The sequence below is a fragment of the Zingiber officinale genome, chromosome 3A (genome assembly GCF_018446385.1).
Source record: "Zingiber officinale cultivar Zhangliang chromosome 3A, Zo_v1.1, whole genome shotgun sequence".
Lineage (NCBI taxonomy): Eukaryota > Viridiplantae > Streptophyta > Magnoliopsida > Zingiberales > Zingiberaceae > Zingiber > Zingiber officinale.
Genome location: NC_055990.1, coordinates 157489457 through 157503545, shown reverse-complemented (window position 1 = coordinate 157503545; position 14089 = coordinate 157489457). Strand labels below are relative to the sequence as shown.

Below are 14089 nucleotides of genomic sequence, written 5' to 3'. Positions count from 1 at the left end.
CATACTCATCATTGCAAACTAGCCGTTGCATGAGAAAAACAATATATATAGACCATCATCCCATTTCTCAAACACATATACTAAAACGTGTTTCCTCAAAAAATGTCTCATTCTACAAGCAGCTCTAGCTCAAGTTCCAGCTCGACAAGCGAAGACGAAGTCCATGTTGAAATCGATGAGCAAGCTTATGATCCGGGTGAAGAACTTATGTTATTGGTTCTTCAACAACACCAACAACTTATGGAAGCATATCAAAGGAGGGACATGCGCAGAAGAAGGTTCGTCCAAAGAAATCGTGAAGCCGGGCATGAGAGACTTGTCAATGATTATTTCTCTATAACCCCGGTATATCACGATGAAATATTTCGAAGACGATTTCGAATGCGAAGAGAGTTATTCCTCCGCATAGTAAATGCATTAGATAATCATTCAGCATTTTTTCAACAAAGGGATGATGCTGTACGAAGAAAAGGGTTGTCACCACTACAAAAATGCACCGCTGCGATTCGTCAACTGGCTTACGGAGTCCCTGCCGATCATCTTGACGAGTACCTACGTATGGGTGAATCAACTGCCATCAGGTGCCTTTTCAAGTTCTGCGAATACGTTGTTGAAATATTTGGTGATAGGTACTTGAGAAGGCCAAATGCTGATGATGTTCAACGTCTTCTTCAAATGCATGATGAGAGACATGGCTTTCCTGGCATGTTAGGTAGCCTTGATTGTATGCACTGGAAATGGAAAAATTGTCCAGTTGCTTGGAAAAGTCAATTTACAAGGAGGCATGAGTCACCAACAATCGTACTTGAAGCGGTCGCGTCTCATGACTTGTGGATATGGCATGCATTTTTTTGGGTCGCAGGTTCACGTAACGATATTAACGTGTTATATGAATCTCCCATATTCAACAACGTCTTGCAAGGAAATATGCCGGCGATTAATTTCACGGTGAACGACACTACATATACGAAGGGCTATTATCTAACAGATGGAATATATCCCGAGTGGGCTACTTTTGTTAAGGCTTTTCCTTGCCCGGAGGATCCTAAGAGGAAGTTGTTTAAGGAAAGACAGGAGTCTGCAAGAAAAGATGTTGAACGGACATTTGGGGTGCTCCAATCTCGATGGGCGATTATCAGAGGTCCAGCTCGGTATTGGTATAGGAAAAAGTTAAAACAAATCATGTTAGCATGCATTATTTTGCATAATATGATTGTTGAGGATGAGGGAGGTCACGTGACAAATTGGTACAGCGAAGAAGGTGACGAACCCGCACAACCTATCCATGGCTCAAATCGAGGATTTCAGGATTATCTTCGAACAAATTCTGAGCTACGTGACACTCAAGTTCATCACCAACTTCGCGCCGACTTAGTTGAGCATATCTGGGGGCAATACAACAACAATCCATGAATTAATATTTAAAATAAATTTTATTTTCCCAACTTTGTAATTTTAGCCGCTCAGTTGTAATTTCGTTTTCCCAATTTTATAATTTTAGGTGTTCAGTTGTAATTTCATTTTCCCAACTTTATAATTTTAGGTGTTCAGTTGTAATTTCGTTTTCCTAACTTTACAATTTCGTTTTCCTAACATTCTAATTTCGTTTTCTCACAAACATTTATTTTATTTAATAAATATATTTAAAAAATTAATATTATTTTTGAAAAATAATAAAATTTTATTTTTAAACGTAAAATTATTATTAAAAATAATAATAATTTAAATATTTTAAAACATATTTAATACATATTTATTTAATATGATATAATGTTAAAATGAGTGAGTGGACGGTGGGACCCATGAATAATGGGTATTAACGTTAAAATGGATGTGGGTGAAAGAAGGATGTTGTTATAATGAATATGTGACAGTGGGTCTCATACTTTTTGATGATGTGGTGGGTGTTATAATGCTAGAGCATTGTGGATGCTCTAAGAAGAGGAAAAATTAAATTTTCGTTTTTTTTTTATAAATTGCCGAATATGTAAATTTGTAGCCGATAAGAAGCCCTAATCCATAGCAGTTCCCTGAACGGAGTAGGGTTTCTTAGTTCAAATCTGTTCGTTGAAGAAGAGGCGCCAGAATCACGACCGTTCATTTGAGCACGGCTGGCCGCTTGTCTTCCGTTTCATCTACCTCTTTCGTCAGTTTTCAAGTGGATTCCATGGACTGAAAGGAACAATCGGCATTTTCGTCGATTTTCGCCGTCAGGTGATCTCTCCGTCAAGTTATTTGCTTTCCTCGCGAATCAAGTCAGCCATATTGTTCATGTGCTCCTAAAATTTTTAGAGCGAGTAGTCATCGCCTGTTCTTGGAACTGATTGCCTTGCGTCTGTTTGTGATTTTATTATGCTCAATGACTCGAGCTTGAAACTAGAACCATTGTTACTGTTTGTTTGTTCCCATTCGCCTAGTTACTGTCCTTTTGCTTGTTCCTACTGCAAATTTACCTGCTTCAGGTTCCAATAAGGCCGCACTGCCCAGTTTGTTTGCTGATCTGGTGGCACACATAGATAGTAACATCCGGCAATGCGAATTTCCCAACTTCAATTTTGTATTGCCCTGTATAACTCTTCAAGTAGACTATACTAGATTAAACACATTGACTTGTACAGTTTTGAGTTGTTTTCCGAAGCCATTTCCTTGAAGGCATATCGCATAGCAGAACAGAAAATATCAATGTTTAAATGTCTAAGGAGTACTTTTCAAATGAGATGCTCTACTTGCCTGCCCTACGATCTTCTAAACCATACTCGAGGGACCTACAGAAGCAGCTATTCTTGATGCTTCAACATTGCAGGAGCATGCAACAACTTAGTCAGTTGCATGCGAAATTGGTTGTTAATGGCTTCTTCTACAAAAATGTACTCATCACGAAACTTCTCTCCTGCTGCATTGCATCTGGGAACATATCCTATGCATCTCTAGTGTTTAACCAGGTTCTGGAACCAAATACCACCCTCTGCAACCAAATGATCAGGGCAAGTTTTCGTAGTGATGTGCCTGGGAGATCCCTATACATCTACAATAGAATGAGAAGTAAGGGAGGGAGAGAAGATACACAGCCGAATAGTTACACCTATGCCTTCCTCCTTGCAGCATGCACCAAGGCAGGGCCAAATTTCTTAACACAAGGGGAACAGTTGCATTGTAGGGTTATATCTGGTGGCTTTGGTTCCAGCATTTATGTCCAAACAAATTTAATTAACATGTATTCTGGCACCTCTAGTGATGGCATTTCTAAGTCCCATATGATATTTAAAGAGATAGTCAATCCAAATATAATATCATGTAATTCCATGTTGGCTGGATTTCTGAGGTCTGGCAATGTGCTATTAGCGAATCAGTTTTTCCATGACATGCCCGCTAAGGATAAAGTTTCATGGACTACTATGATTGCAGGCTATGCCAAGACTGGAATGAGTGATCAAGCACTCAAATGTTTTAGTCAGATGAGGACTCATATAAAGCCTGATCAGGTTACGATGATCGCTGTCCTGACTGCATGTGCGAACTGGGGAGACTTGGAACTTGGTCGCTTGATGCATGGTTATAGCTGCCAAATTTTGCATGGACAAAAATGTTTGGTGAATCTGAATAATGCTCTAATCCACATGTATGTGAAATGTGGAGCCATCGATGATGCTTTTCAGGTCTTCACCCAAATGTCTCAGAAAAACACTGCCTCGTGGACGACTATGATTGCAGGACTTGCAAAACATGGTTGTGGCAATGAAGCATTAGATCTCTTTCAGAGAATGCAGGAAAATGATGTGGAGAACGAGAAGCCTGATTGGTTAACCTTTATTGCAGTCCTATGTGCATGCAGTTACCTAGGTATGGTGGACAAGGGGCTTTTCTACTTTGAGCAGATGATTACAAATCATCGAATCATACCAAGGATGGAGCATTATTGCTGCATCGTCGACATGCTCAGTCGAGCAGGACACTTAAATCAAGCTCTAGAGATGATAAAAAAGATGCCAATGGAACCTAATTTTGCTATTTGGGGTGCTTTATTGGGTGGCTGTTGGATACACAAGGATGTAAAACTTGCTGCTCAGATAATTGACAAACTTATGGAGCACGAACCGGATAAGGTGGCTGGCCACCTTATCTCAGTATCCAATATATATGCTGCAGCTATGAAGAGAGGTGTTAGTCAAGAATTCAGGGAGATGATGTTGGAAATGAGCATTAGAAAGCCCACAGCAAGTAGCTTAATATATATGCAAGGAGGTAATGTTTGAACTTCCTCACGAATGATTTGCGATACTACTATCCTGGTCATTTTGGTTAAGAGTGTTTGATCATGCCAACTATATAGAGCTCACAAGAAATTTTCAGCCCTACAAGGATGAGGTTACTTCAGAGGTACACTGAGTTGTTCGTCTCTCCTGTTACTTCATTGCAATGTTGACCAAAATCAACAGAAAAATCACAAAGACCACAACCATGGTCTACGGTAGTATTTTCAGGCTAGAGATTATCACCCAACACTACAGCTTGTGTTGAAGCTGTGGCTGAAAGTAATATCTTGATCATCTGTTAATAGATTTCTGAAGTTTGATGATCAAAATTATTCAAATATCTTAAAATGATTGTCAATTTTTCCATCCTTCAACAAGTCATCCAGTGATTTGGATGATTTTTCTTAATACCTGTTTTCTTTTACTAAAGTTTTGCCTTGACATTTGTGTGTCACTTGTGTTCCAGTGACTGACCTTTGTATTATTCCTCTGCTTTACAATTTGCTTACTCAATTCCATTGAAGCAATATTCTATGTTGTAATGATCATAATGTACTTGTAACTCGATCAGATAGTTTGCATGTGTCAGTAAATGTTGATAAATTTAGTTGACAACAGTTATCTAATTTTTTGTAATTAAGATTCGAATCTTAAATATTTTGATTATCTATGATGATAAATATTTTGATCAGATAGTTTGCTATAATAAAGCATGTTGATTTATGACACACCCAGGTCATTAATGTTTTCATATCCACAAGCTTAACAGGGACTCTCCAAATGTGACTCAAATGTTGAAAAATGAGAAACGGTAGGTGGCAATTAATGAAAAAGATAAGAAATTTGATTTAGCAAAGAGAGAAAAGCTAAATTGCTTCCAACTAAATTAATCTGATTATGCTGATCAAAAAATATATTTAAAAAATCAATCAAAAGTAAATATAATTTTTGAAACAACAAAAAGAAGGTTTAAGGCTATAATCATTAATCATGCATCTAAAATTTAATTTTTCTTGTGGTACATTGTAAAAATTTTTCTAAGATGATAAATCTAAGAACATTATCGTTTGATTGGTCATTGTAAATAATTCCGTCCAGAAATTGAGTCAGATAGAGATCAACGAAGGTGGTAGTAGCATTGACTGAGAGAGGACTTGAAAGTACCACGGGTACACACATCGGAATTAGGGACTCTCGCGTGCGGTAGGGGGAGGATACCAGCGGAGTCGATGGTACTAAGAATCTGCACATGCACAGACCAAGCACCCAAGAGCGTTAGAGCCCAAAAACTAGGAAATGAGTCCCTGACGTAGGTCCTTCGACACTCAAGTCAAGTCCTTACGCAACGAAGCAGTGTACGAATAAAGAAAAAAAAAGGAACCTTAGTAGATGCGTGTGTATGTGCACGTATCTGACTAACAGAGAGAACCTCCGTTTTATACTGCTCTGTGTAACTTTTGGCCTAGTGCAGTGTCAGAGAATGTCGGATGTCAGGATATGTCTGGTGGTGGAAAATGTATGACAGATTCTTATTGGGTAGAGGAAGGTTCCGCTGCAAGTGCGTGATAGAACATCCGAATATTTTTTGACCAATGATTATTATTTTCTGATAGGCAGTTATGATTCTCTAACAATATTATCTTTTATTGTTAGCTACCTAGCCCTGGTCCGCTCGTGGGTAAATAGAGACGGATGTTCAAGAAAGATGAAGGAACCGATCGAGCCTTGATGACCCACCCGGTGTATAGCCGACCAAGAGTTAATTGGGAGCTAGGCCCAAGTGAGATGAAGGGACTGAGTCCTTATGACCCGCAGGGCGTATATCCAGTCAAGAGTTCAACCTTAGTCAGGACTTGGAAGGCCTGGCTATCACTTCCCTAGATCGTTGACTTCCACATCTTCTTGATCCTTGACTTACACGTCCTATTGACCACAAAGCATTGCTGGGATCCTCCCTCATTAAGCATTTTGGAAAATTTTCGATTTGGATCGGTTATCTTCATTTTTAGCCAATTTGAGGAGCTAAATGCCTGAATTATAAAAATAAAGAAAATGGAGGGATGAAAATGTTCAATTCTTCTTTGGCACGAAAGGGTAAATCTGATAAAGAAATCTGGCCACCGGCCATGCGAGGAAGTAGTGAGCAACTCGTCCAATGCTGCACTCCTCAGTCCTTGTCTGCATCAGCTGCAGACTCATGACCCCACGGATCATCCGAATTGATAAGTAATGACATATTTGTCATATGAGGTCGTGAGGTCGAACAGTAAAATTATCAAGACGTAGATTCTTAGATCCTGTGCACCTCATTCCATCACCATTTGCCCATTCGATATGATTTATTTTCTTTGTGATAATTTAGGGTCAGATGCACGGACGCTGGGACAAACGATTTCGCCATTTGCCAGCTGCCGACTCATCAATTATTGGTGTCGTTTCAACGCTTTGCGTACACACGCGCGCATACTCTCTCCCGCATGACCGCGCATACACATTACAAACACAAACATGCATGAATATTATTAAATGCCGGCCAATAAATTAATAAACGTAACCGGAATTAATGCAATGGAGGTAACGTCCTTAATAATTCAAACTAATCACCCAAATCTTGAAATTGTAGGTTGAGTTTAAACTTATCCAACCCAAACCACCACCACCACAACTTTTCCTTCGACGACGACTATAAAGACCCTACGAGACACATATGTACAACTAACTTGACAGGACGCATGCAGCTGCCTTCCATCATGCTGCTCCTCCTTCTTCCCCTCCTCTTTTCCTCTCCGTCAATCTCCACCGCACAAGATTTCGACTTCTTCTACTTCGTCCTGCAGGTAATTAATTGTATCTCTTAATTATTATTAATTCTTTCTTTTAATACTTAATTAATCGTATTACAGTGGCCGGGCTCTTACTGCGACACCAAGCAAAGCTGCTGCTATCCGACCGCCGGAAAGCCCAAGGCCGACTTCGGCATCCATGGGCTCTGGCCGAATTACGCCGACGGATCTTATCCATCGAATTGCGATTCCGGCAACGCCTACGATGCCTCTCAGGTCGTTCGATCGTTTTGCGATTATATATTATTTTGTTTAATTAATATGCATTTCATCGAATTTCATTTATAGAACGGAAATTAATTACCAAAATGCAGATCGGAGATTTAATAGGGAGCTTGAGATCGAAGTGGCCCAGTCTGGCTTGCCCCAGCGGCGACGGCTCCACCTTCTGGAGACACGAGTGGGAGAAGCACGGGACGTGCTCGGAGTCCGTCCTCGACCAGCACGCCTACTTCCAAGCCTCCCTCCGCCTCAAGAGCCAAATCAACCTCCTCCAAGTACTGCAAGATGCAGGTTCGAATTGATTCCGTTTAAAAAATTAACCTCCCGATCGAGAGAGAGAGAGAGAGATTGTTTGTTCACATTGATTTTTGGTGCGTGATTGGTAGGGATACGGCCGGATGGGGGATTTTATAGCATCAGGGGGATATCGAGTGCGATCAGGGCCGGGATCGGCTTCGAACCAGGGGTGGAGTGCAACGTCGACGAGGCCGGGAATCGGCAGCTGTATCAGGTGTACGTGTGCGTCGACGCGACGGGGAAGCGGCTCATCGACTGCCCGGTTTTGCCCGCCAGCAAATGCTCTTCCCGCGTGGAGTTCCCGCCGTTCTAGTACAAATGATCGTGTGTTTATATATAATGCATGGTTAATTAATTATAATGTAGATGGATTCCATATTAAGAAATATTAAATATATATTTATATTGAACTTTAACATTAGTGTCAAGATGGCCGAGTTGGTCTAAGGCGCCAGTTTCAGGTACTGGTCCGAAAGGGCATGGGTTCGAATCCCATTCTTGACAAAAAAAAAAAAAATCCACTTTTTTCCCTTCTGTTTTCTTTTTCATCTTCGAGACTTCGAATACGATTACAGAAATTTATAATTTTCATTTTTCAAATTCAAAAAAAAGAGAGAGAGAAATTGATATCATTTATTTCCCACTTTTCTTCTCTTACTTTCTCTCCATGTAACTAGGATTCATCTAGTATCTTTCTTATAATCCTTCTTCCTCTTTCTTGTGCTATCTCCTCAAGTAAACACTGATTTCCTATAGTTGTATTTACCTACAAGAAATGAGAAAAAAAAATAAATTCAATTTCATCAAAGATTTTCCTCAGTAAATATATAATTGGTCCATACTACTTTTTCTTCGTTAAATCAGTTCGATCTACCAGTGCCATCCACCCGAACCTATTCTGCAATAGGTAGTTTGATCAAATTGGTGCTACAATCCAAACTTGTCTCACGCTGAAGGCCTCTCCAGTCACTCTAAGCTCACGAGGCATTAATGGTGGCCACCAACAACAATGTCATGTGAACCATTACTGTACAAAAAAGCTCCTTTTCGTTGATGATATTATGAGTATGACAAGTGATGCAGTTGAATTTAAGACCCCCATCCATCCATATCCATGCACGATGCATCCCTATCCTTGCACTGTTAAACCCTTTAATCAAGACAGCCAAAGATTGTTTCAAGTCAATCCACTCGATCGAGGCATGGAGGATGAATTATGAATGTGTAATTTACAGGGAAGAAACTAGATCAACAAGGAAATTCCAAGAAATTACAAGGCTCCCTAAAGACCTTCCTTTCTACAAACTTGATTTTGCTCAGTTTCTTGTGACACCACAGCAGTTGCTCAGTTGTAATCCTTGGCATCCGCAGGACTCTTCCCACCAGCTTCAAGTCTACTTGAGAGAAGAAAACATCTTCATTTGATCTGTCTTCTTTAGGTTTCTTGAACTTCTTAACCAGACAGTTTCCTGTCCTTAGAATGTCCTTAAGCTTCTTCTCCTTCTGCACAATGTGTGTATATATATATATATAACATGGTTAAAGTTACTAGAAGAAAAACATAAGAGAATGATATCCACAAGTGTAATCTATACCTTGTGTAGATCGAATTGGATGTCTTCCACAAGGTAGAAATCTGAAGGGTCTTGTAGTTCCACATGAGTGCCCATGAACCCTCTGAGAATCCCTGGAGTTTCATCCTTGTCAGCTTTGACAAACTCCCAGAAAATTCTGATTGATTCCTCCATGATTTCTTCCATCTTTTCGCCACTCATTCCTTGTCCATCCCCCAACATTTTGTCCTTCAAGCAATCCTCTGAAACAAATAAAATAGCTCCCATCAATCTATCTATATTTCTAAAAGTTGTAGAGTCTGTGCAGTTTAGATTACCCTTTAGTAGAGGAACTTGGAGGAGATTGTGAAGAACGCATCGGTTTTGGATGAAATTACGCAGCCTTGGTCCTTGGAATGCCTCATTTTCAATGAACCTCTGAATGTTCACTTGGAATTGTTGGAATTCTCTGGCTGCTTGGTTATAGAAATGATTCCCAAATGGATCAGAGAGTTGAGGCATTTCCCTAGCTTTCTCATATTGCCATCGCAGGAACTCCCAGGAAAGGCATGTTTGCCCAACATACACCACTTCCAGATCAGTTTGGAGCTCCTTGATGAGTCTCTCAGACGGATTTACGTTCGACTTTCGACGAACTGACCAGGAGCTTTGAGCAAAAATGGATTGGAATGCCAGTCCTAGTGTCCTCCTAGATCCTACTGACTGAAGAGGATCATCCTTCAGTTGGAGAAAACCTGCGAGTTTAGCAGAAATATAATTAAGATACAATTTAAAGAGAAGGAATCAAGTAACCATTCTGTTTCTACTAACCTATCGCGTACATTTTTTGATAGTTCAGTATGTCGAGCTTCCTCATTCTTTCTCTGTAGCTCCAATGGAACTTCTGCATCTCGTCCATGGAATCCTCATGCATGAAACTCTCGTCCATCATCAATGGCTTCAAATCCTCTACTGTTATAGGGCTCTCTGGCTCTTCTAAAATGGTCGGCAGGCCGATATCTTTCAGTTTTCGCAGTTCCATCCTGAGCTGCTCAATGAGCTCCTGGTGCTCCCAGAGTGACTCCAACTCGTGACGATCCTCATTAACAGAGCCCTTCACTTGCGCCTTCTCCAACTCGTGTGTTTGCTCATCCAGATAGCTCTTTTGCAGATTAGCATCCATTTCGAGATCTAACAATGAGCTTGAGCTTGAGCTTGTGCCAGTGGAACTCTTTGAGGCATCATCTGTCTCTTTCCTGGCTGAATACTTCTTGTTCATGGTAGTGACTTCATCATCATCGTCGTCGTCGTCGTCACTGCTGGAATCAGTAAATTTCAAGTTCATTTCTTGACATTCTTTACTCGATTTCAGTTCATCATCCACTTCGAGTTCCCTCTCGGACAAGAACCCATCAGAATCCACAACAAGGTCATGCACCGAGTAGCCATCACTCACGCTGATGGAATCGCATTCTGAATCAAAACCTGAGAACTCTTCGGACACAGCAGCCACCACATTGTCTCTCACAACCTCATTAAACAAATCAGTCTCGTATACTTTTGGCTCTTCGACGAAGGCGCACAAATCTTTCTCGCACGAGAAATTGTACTTACGAACGCAAGCTTTGGAAGCAGAATTGACTTCTTCAACGACAACAACCGGCATCAAACCTTCTGCATTGCTTTCGCCATGTTGATCAGGAACCTGATACTGAAACTTGAAAGCCAAACGTCCTTCTTCTTTCTCTGCAGATGATGACGATTCATGATTTCTGAATTCGAACGATGATTTCTCTTCTGAAGTGGCTCCTTTTGCCCTAGTTCTGCACGAAAATATAATCAAACAGTCAGAAACTAAAACAATCAACTCGCGGTTAGAAATTCGGTACCTGGAAACATGTCCGGCAACAAAACTGATCAAGAGGATAATGGAATTGGCAAGCACGGCCATCTCGCACAAGAACCAGAAAGAGAAGGCAAGCGCAGCCATCTCCCACGAGAACAAGAACAAGAACAAGAACCAAAGCAGCTATTCTTATCGACCCACCATTCCACTGCAAGCAATCACCCTGGTCGTTTTCTGCAGGAGAAACAGACCCTTCACTTATAATTAACGGCATGGAAGAAGAAGAAAAAATGAAGATTTGGAGCAGGAAGACGTGAAGATTGGTATTGGAAAACGGAAAAATTGGAGGCTCAAGTCCCACCTACTAATCGATGTGATACGAGACAAGAAACCTTTTGTGTTGTTTTATGGAGGAAGTGAAGGTGGAAAGAGGATCGATCGCAAGCAAAGCAGGGTTGCTTAAGAGCCTGTAAGATTTCCAGGATCTTATCCAACTGATGGAGATTTAGACGTTTTAGGTAGTTTTTCTTGTCCTACCAAACCGGTCAAGCTGCCTGCGACTCGACCTGATCCAGGCAGCGTTGGGCTGGGCCATGTCTAGAAAATGCATGGAGTTGAGTTGTAAGGGCTCGGCCTGCCTGCCTACCGGTTGCACCTAGCACAATGCAAGCTCGGGTTGTACTAAACTCGATATGAACTTAATTAGCTTAGCTTCTCGATCTTTCAACTCGAATTAGTAATGCAATTATAACAGAAACAATAACTTAAAGAAAAACAGTAAAAGACACCAGCATTTACTTGGTTACAATTTAGATGGTTATTGATCCAAGGTAAATGAACACTCACTAAGAATCTCCGTCACTAAAGGTGGAAAAGCCTTTTACACTCGTTAATAGCTCAGAAAAAAATTAGGAAACTGAATAGTAAAATTGTTATTAATTTCCTAAGTTGTTCTTCTGATGTAGCTCCCCCTTCATCAATGCTCATTTCGGAAAAACTTTCTTCGTGTTCGTCTTCTTGAAGACTTGCCATCAACGCAAGTCCAGAAAAGATTTCAACCTCCGATTTGGACGACGTTTCATTCCACTTCGCCTTTAGGGTCTTGTATTTGTTCTTTTGAACAGGCTTCTTGTTCTTGCCTTTGTTCTTCTTGTTAATTTTTAACTTAGGATAGTTGTCTTTAACGTGCCCTTCTTCATTAGAGGCGCTTTGGAGCGCATTGGAGATGTCTCAAAGCGCTTAGCACACAAATAGAAACCGCAGGCATCAGAGCTAATAGAGGCCGACGAGTGTGCAATCAAATTTACAGTTAGAGGCGCCTCAGATGAGGTTGGAAGCACCTTCAACACTCTTTAAATGCTCTGTTCGGCCAGCACTTCAAATAAAACATACACAATCTCTAACAATCACTCTACAACTTCATGTTCACACTGCGTCTATACTGCTACTCTATTGCGCTCGACTGTTGTCGGAAGATTGACACCAATACACGAGCACATCTGGATCTCTATCTTCAGTGTATTATTTTTAATACTTGGTTAAAGGAAGTGTAACTTGTTACACTATCTTATATTTTTTTTATATTCGAACACTCTACAGGGAGTTTAATTACTAGTAGAGAATTTAGTGGATTATCCTTCCATAGGTTCGAGAAACCTGAGTCTTGAAGTATTAATCGCCAAAGGCTCTAAACCAAATAACCGAACGTATGCTTTTGTTTTCTTACTTCGTTTGTTTTATTCCGCTACGCACTTGTTTTAAAAGTTTGAAAAAGAAACGTTTTCTCCTCCTCATGTGCATCGATCCTACTGAGAGAACCCTAAAAAAGGGTATTTGCGGAGGATTGAAGCACGATTCTTAGCTGCCAGTTCTTGAGCTCTCAGAGACAAGTGTTATTACATTTTCCAGGCATGAAGAGACATTTTCCAAGCAAGAAGAAAACAAGCAAAATAAGATTCAAGTATTGTAAAATTATTTTTGATTTCCATTTGTATTTAGTTCTTCTCGTCTTGGCATATTCTCATATTGGTACTTGTACGAGACTTCTCCGCCTCTCAAAAGGAGGTATTCATAGTGGAGTTGTGAGTGTGAGAAGCGGATTATGGATTAGTCATCTTATGGAGATAGATACCAAATAAAACGAATGTGTTAGCATTACTTCGAGTTTATCGCTATAACAAATCATCAACAAAGTGATTGAAGTTAATTATTCACCCCTAGCTCTCAAGTATCCTAATAGAATCCATATTTGTTGCGAATATGCACCAAAAATAGTATTTGCCGCCAAGTCTAAGATGCAATGGGGAATCATTGAAAATCAGATTTGGCAACGAATATTATTGTCGTTGCCAAATCTGCGACGAAAACCAGTCGTCAAATTTAGGATGAAAATAGAATTTCGTCGTAGATTTGTATTTGGTAACTTTCTGATAATTTTTTTTTCATTGTAAATTTGTAACGAATTTGATCACAAGAATAAAATTCATCGTAAATTCTATGATGAATTTTCATGTTTTTGTAGTAGAATTTGGTGACACCTAATTTGTAACGAAAATTTTTTTATCACAGAATTCATCACAAAATTCATCTAAAAAGCTTTTTTTTTAATGGTCTGAATCTGAATATATGATTCCCTTTGGTTTATATTTGATCCATTTTAATTTTGACAGACAGTTTAACATAACTTTTAATTACATACATATAATTCGTACTCCAAGCAACCAATAGGGTTTGGGAGACCTAGCTACCAACTAGGTCTCCCAAACCCTAGTATGAAGTAGGTAATGGTTAGTTTTTACATCATATCAGTTGGCACTGTCAGATGTTGATGGACAAGCTTTACAACTGTCATTTCTTTCACCAATTCAAGATTTCATTAGCATACACGAAGCAGGCTCTCTACTTTTGATGGATCATTCATCAAAAGTGCTGTTCGGTCGTAGTTGGCATGCAGTGATGTGTATGCATGAATGCTCACAAGAAACTCTAAGATGGCGTTGCACCTTTGTAGCCACATGTGCGCATTTTGATTCAAATTTAATTTCTTTAAACAAATGAGACTTATTTGCCAAACTA

At 40.0% G+C, this 14089-nt stretch overlaps 4 protein-coding genes and 1 non-coding gene across 5 annotated transcripts; 4 read left to right on the top strand and 1 right to left on the bottom strand.

Annotated features, from left to right (window-relative positions):
* Window positions 1-102: 102 nt before the first annotated feature.
* Window positions 103-1413, top strand: LOC122050813 (protein ALP1-like). Its single transcript, XM_042611688.1, has one exon. It carries the CDS (start codon window positions 103-105, stop codon window positions 1411-1413), a length of 1311 nt encoding a protein of 436 aa, XP_042467622.1.
* Window positions 1414-2690: 1277 nt separating this feature from the next.
* On the top strand, window positions 2691-4253 carry LOC122050812 (pentatricopeptide repeat-containing protein At5g66520-like). The gene has a single exon (XM_042611687.1). It carries the CDS (start codon window positions 2691-2693, stop codon window positions 4251-4253), a length of 1563 nt encoding a protein of 520 aa, XP_042467621.1.
* Window positions 4254-6955: 2702 nt separating this feature from the next.
* On the top strand, window positions 6956-7986 carry LOC122054180 (extracellular ribonuclease LE-like). The gene is made up of 4 exons (XM_042615994.1): window positions 6956-7090; window positions 7157-7312; window positions 7411-7609; window positions 7705-7986. The coding sequence occupies exons 1-4, from the start codon at window positions 6986-6988 to the stop codon at window positions 7926-7928; spliced, it is 684 nt and encodes a 227-aa protein (XP_042471928.1). The 5' UTR covers window positions 6956-6985; the 3' UTR covers window positions 7929-7986.
* Window positions 7987-8038: 52 nt separating this feature from the next.
* TRNAL-CAG lies at window positions 8039-8119 on the top strand. Its single transcript has one exon. It is a non-coding gene; the product is annotated as a tRNA-Leu (tRNA).
* A 544-nt stretch (window positions 8120-8663) lies between these two features.
* Window positions 8664-11503, bottom strand: LOC122052997. Its single transcript, XM_042614797.1, has 6 exons — window positions 11376-11503; window positions 11058-11248; window positions 10000-10991; window positions 9507-9923; window positions 9211-9431; window positions 8664-9118 (listed from the first exon to the last, which is right to left on the bottom strand). Exons 2-6 carry the CDS (start codon window positions 11156-11158, stop codon window positions 8864-8866), a joined length of 1986 nt encoding a protein of 661 aa, XP_042470731.1. The 5' UTR covers window positions 11159-11248; window positions 11376-11503; the 3' UTR covers window positions 8664-8863.
* Window positions 11504-14089: the final 2586 nt, after the last annotated feature.

What these genes read in the sequence shown, in the direction of transcription:
- LOC122050813 (XM_042611688.1), top strand. Translation starts at nt 103, where the DNA reads ATGTCTCATTCTACAAGCAGCTCTAGCTCAAGTTCCAGCTCGACAAGC.
- LOC122050812 (XM_042611687.1), top strand. Translation starts at nt 2,691, where the DNA reads ATGTCTAAGGAGTACTTTTCAAATGAGATGCTCTACTTGCCTGCCCTA.
- LOC122054180 (XM_042615994.1), top strand. Translation starts at nt 6,986, where the DNA reads ATGCAGCTGCCTTCCATCATGCTGCTCCTCCTTCTTCCCCTCCTCTTT. An exon ending in TCTTCTACTTCGTCCTGCAG is followed by an intron (nt 7,091 to 7,156) that starts GTAATTAATTGT and finishes ATCGTATTACAG; the next exon opens with TGGCCGGGCTCTTACTGCGA. An exon ending in CCAAGTACTGCAAGATGCAG is followed by an intron (nt 7,610 to 7,704) that starts GTTCGAATTGAT and finishes CGTGATTGGTAG; the next exon opens with GGATACGGCCGGATGGGGGA.
- LOC122052997 (XM_042614797.1), bottom strand. Translation starts at nt 11,158, where the DNA reads ATGGCTGCGCTTGCCTTCTCTTTCTGGTTCTTGTGCGAGATGGCCGTG. An exon ending in TCAAAAAATGTACGCGATAG is followed by an intron (nt 9,924 to 9,999) that starts GTTAGTAGAAAC and finishes CTAAACTCGCAG; the next exon opens with GTTTTCTCCAACTGAAGGAT. An exon ending in CCAAGTTCCTCTACTAAAGG is followed by an intron (nt 9,432 to 9,506) that starts GTAATCTAAACT and finishes TATTTGTTTCAG; the next exon opens with AGGATTGCTTGAAGGACAAA.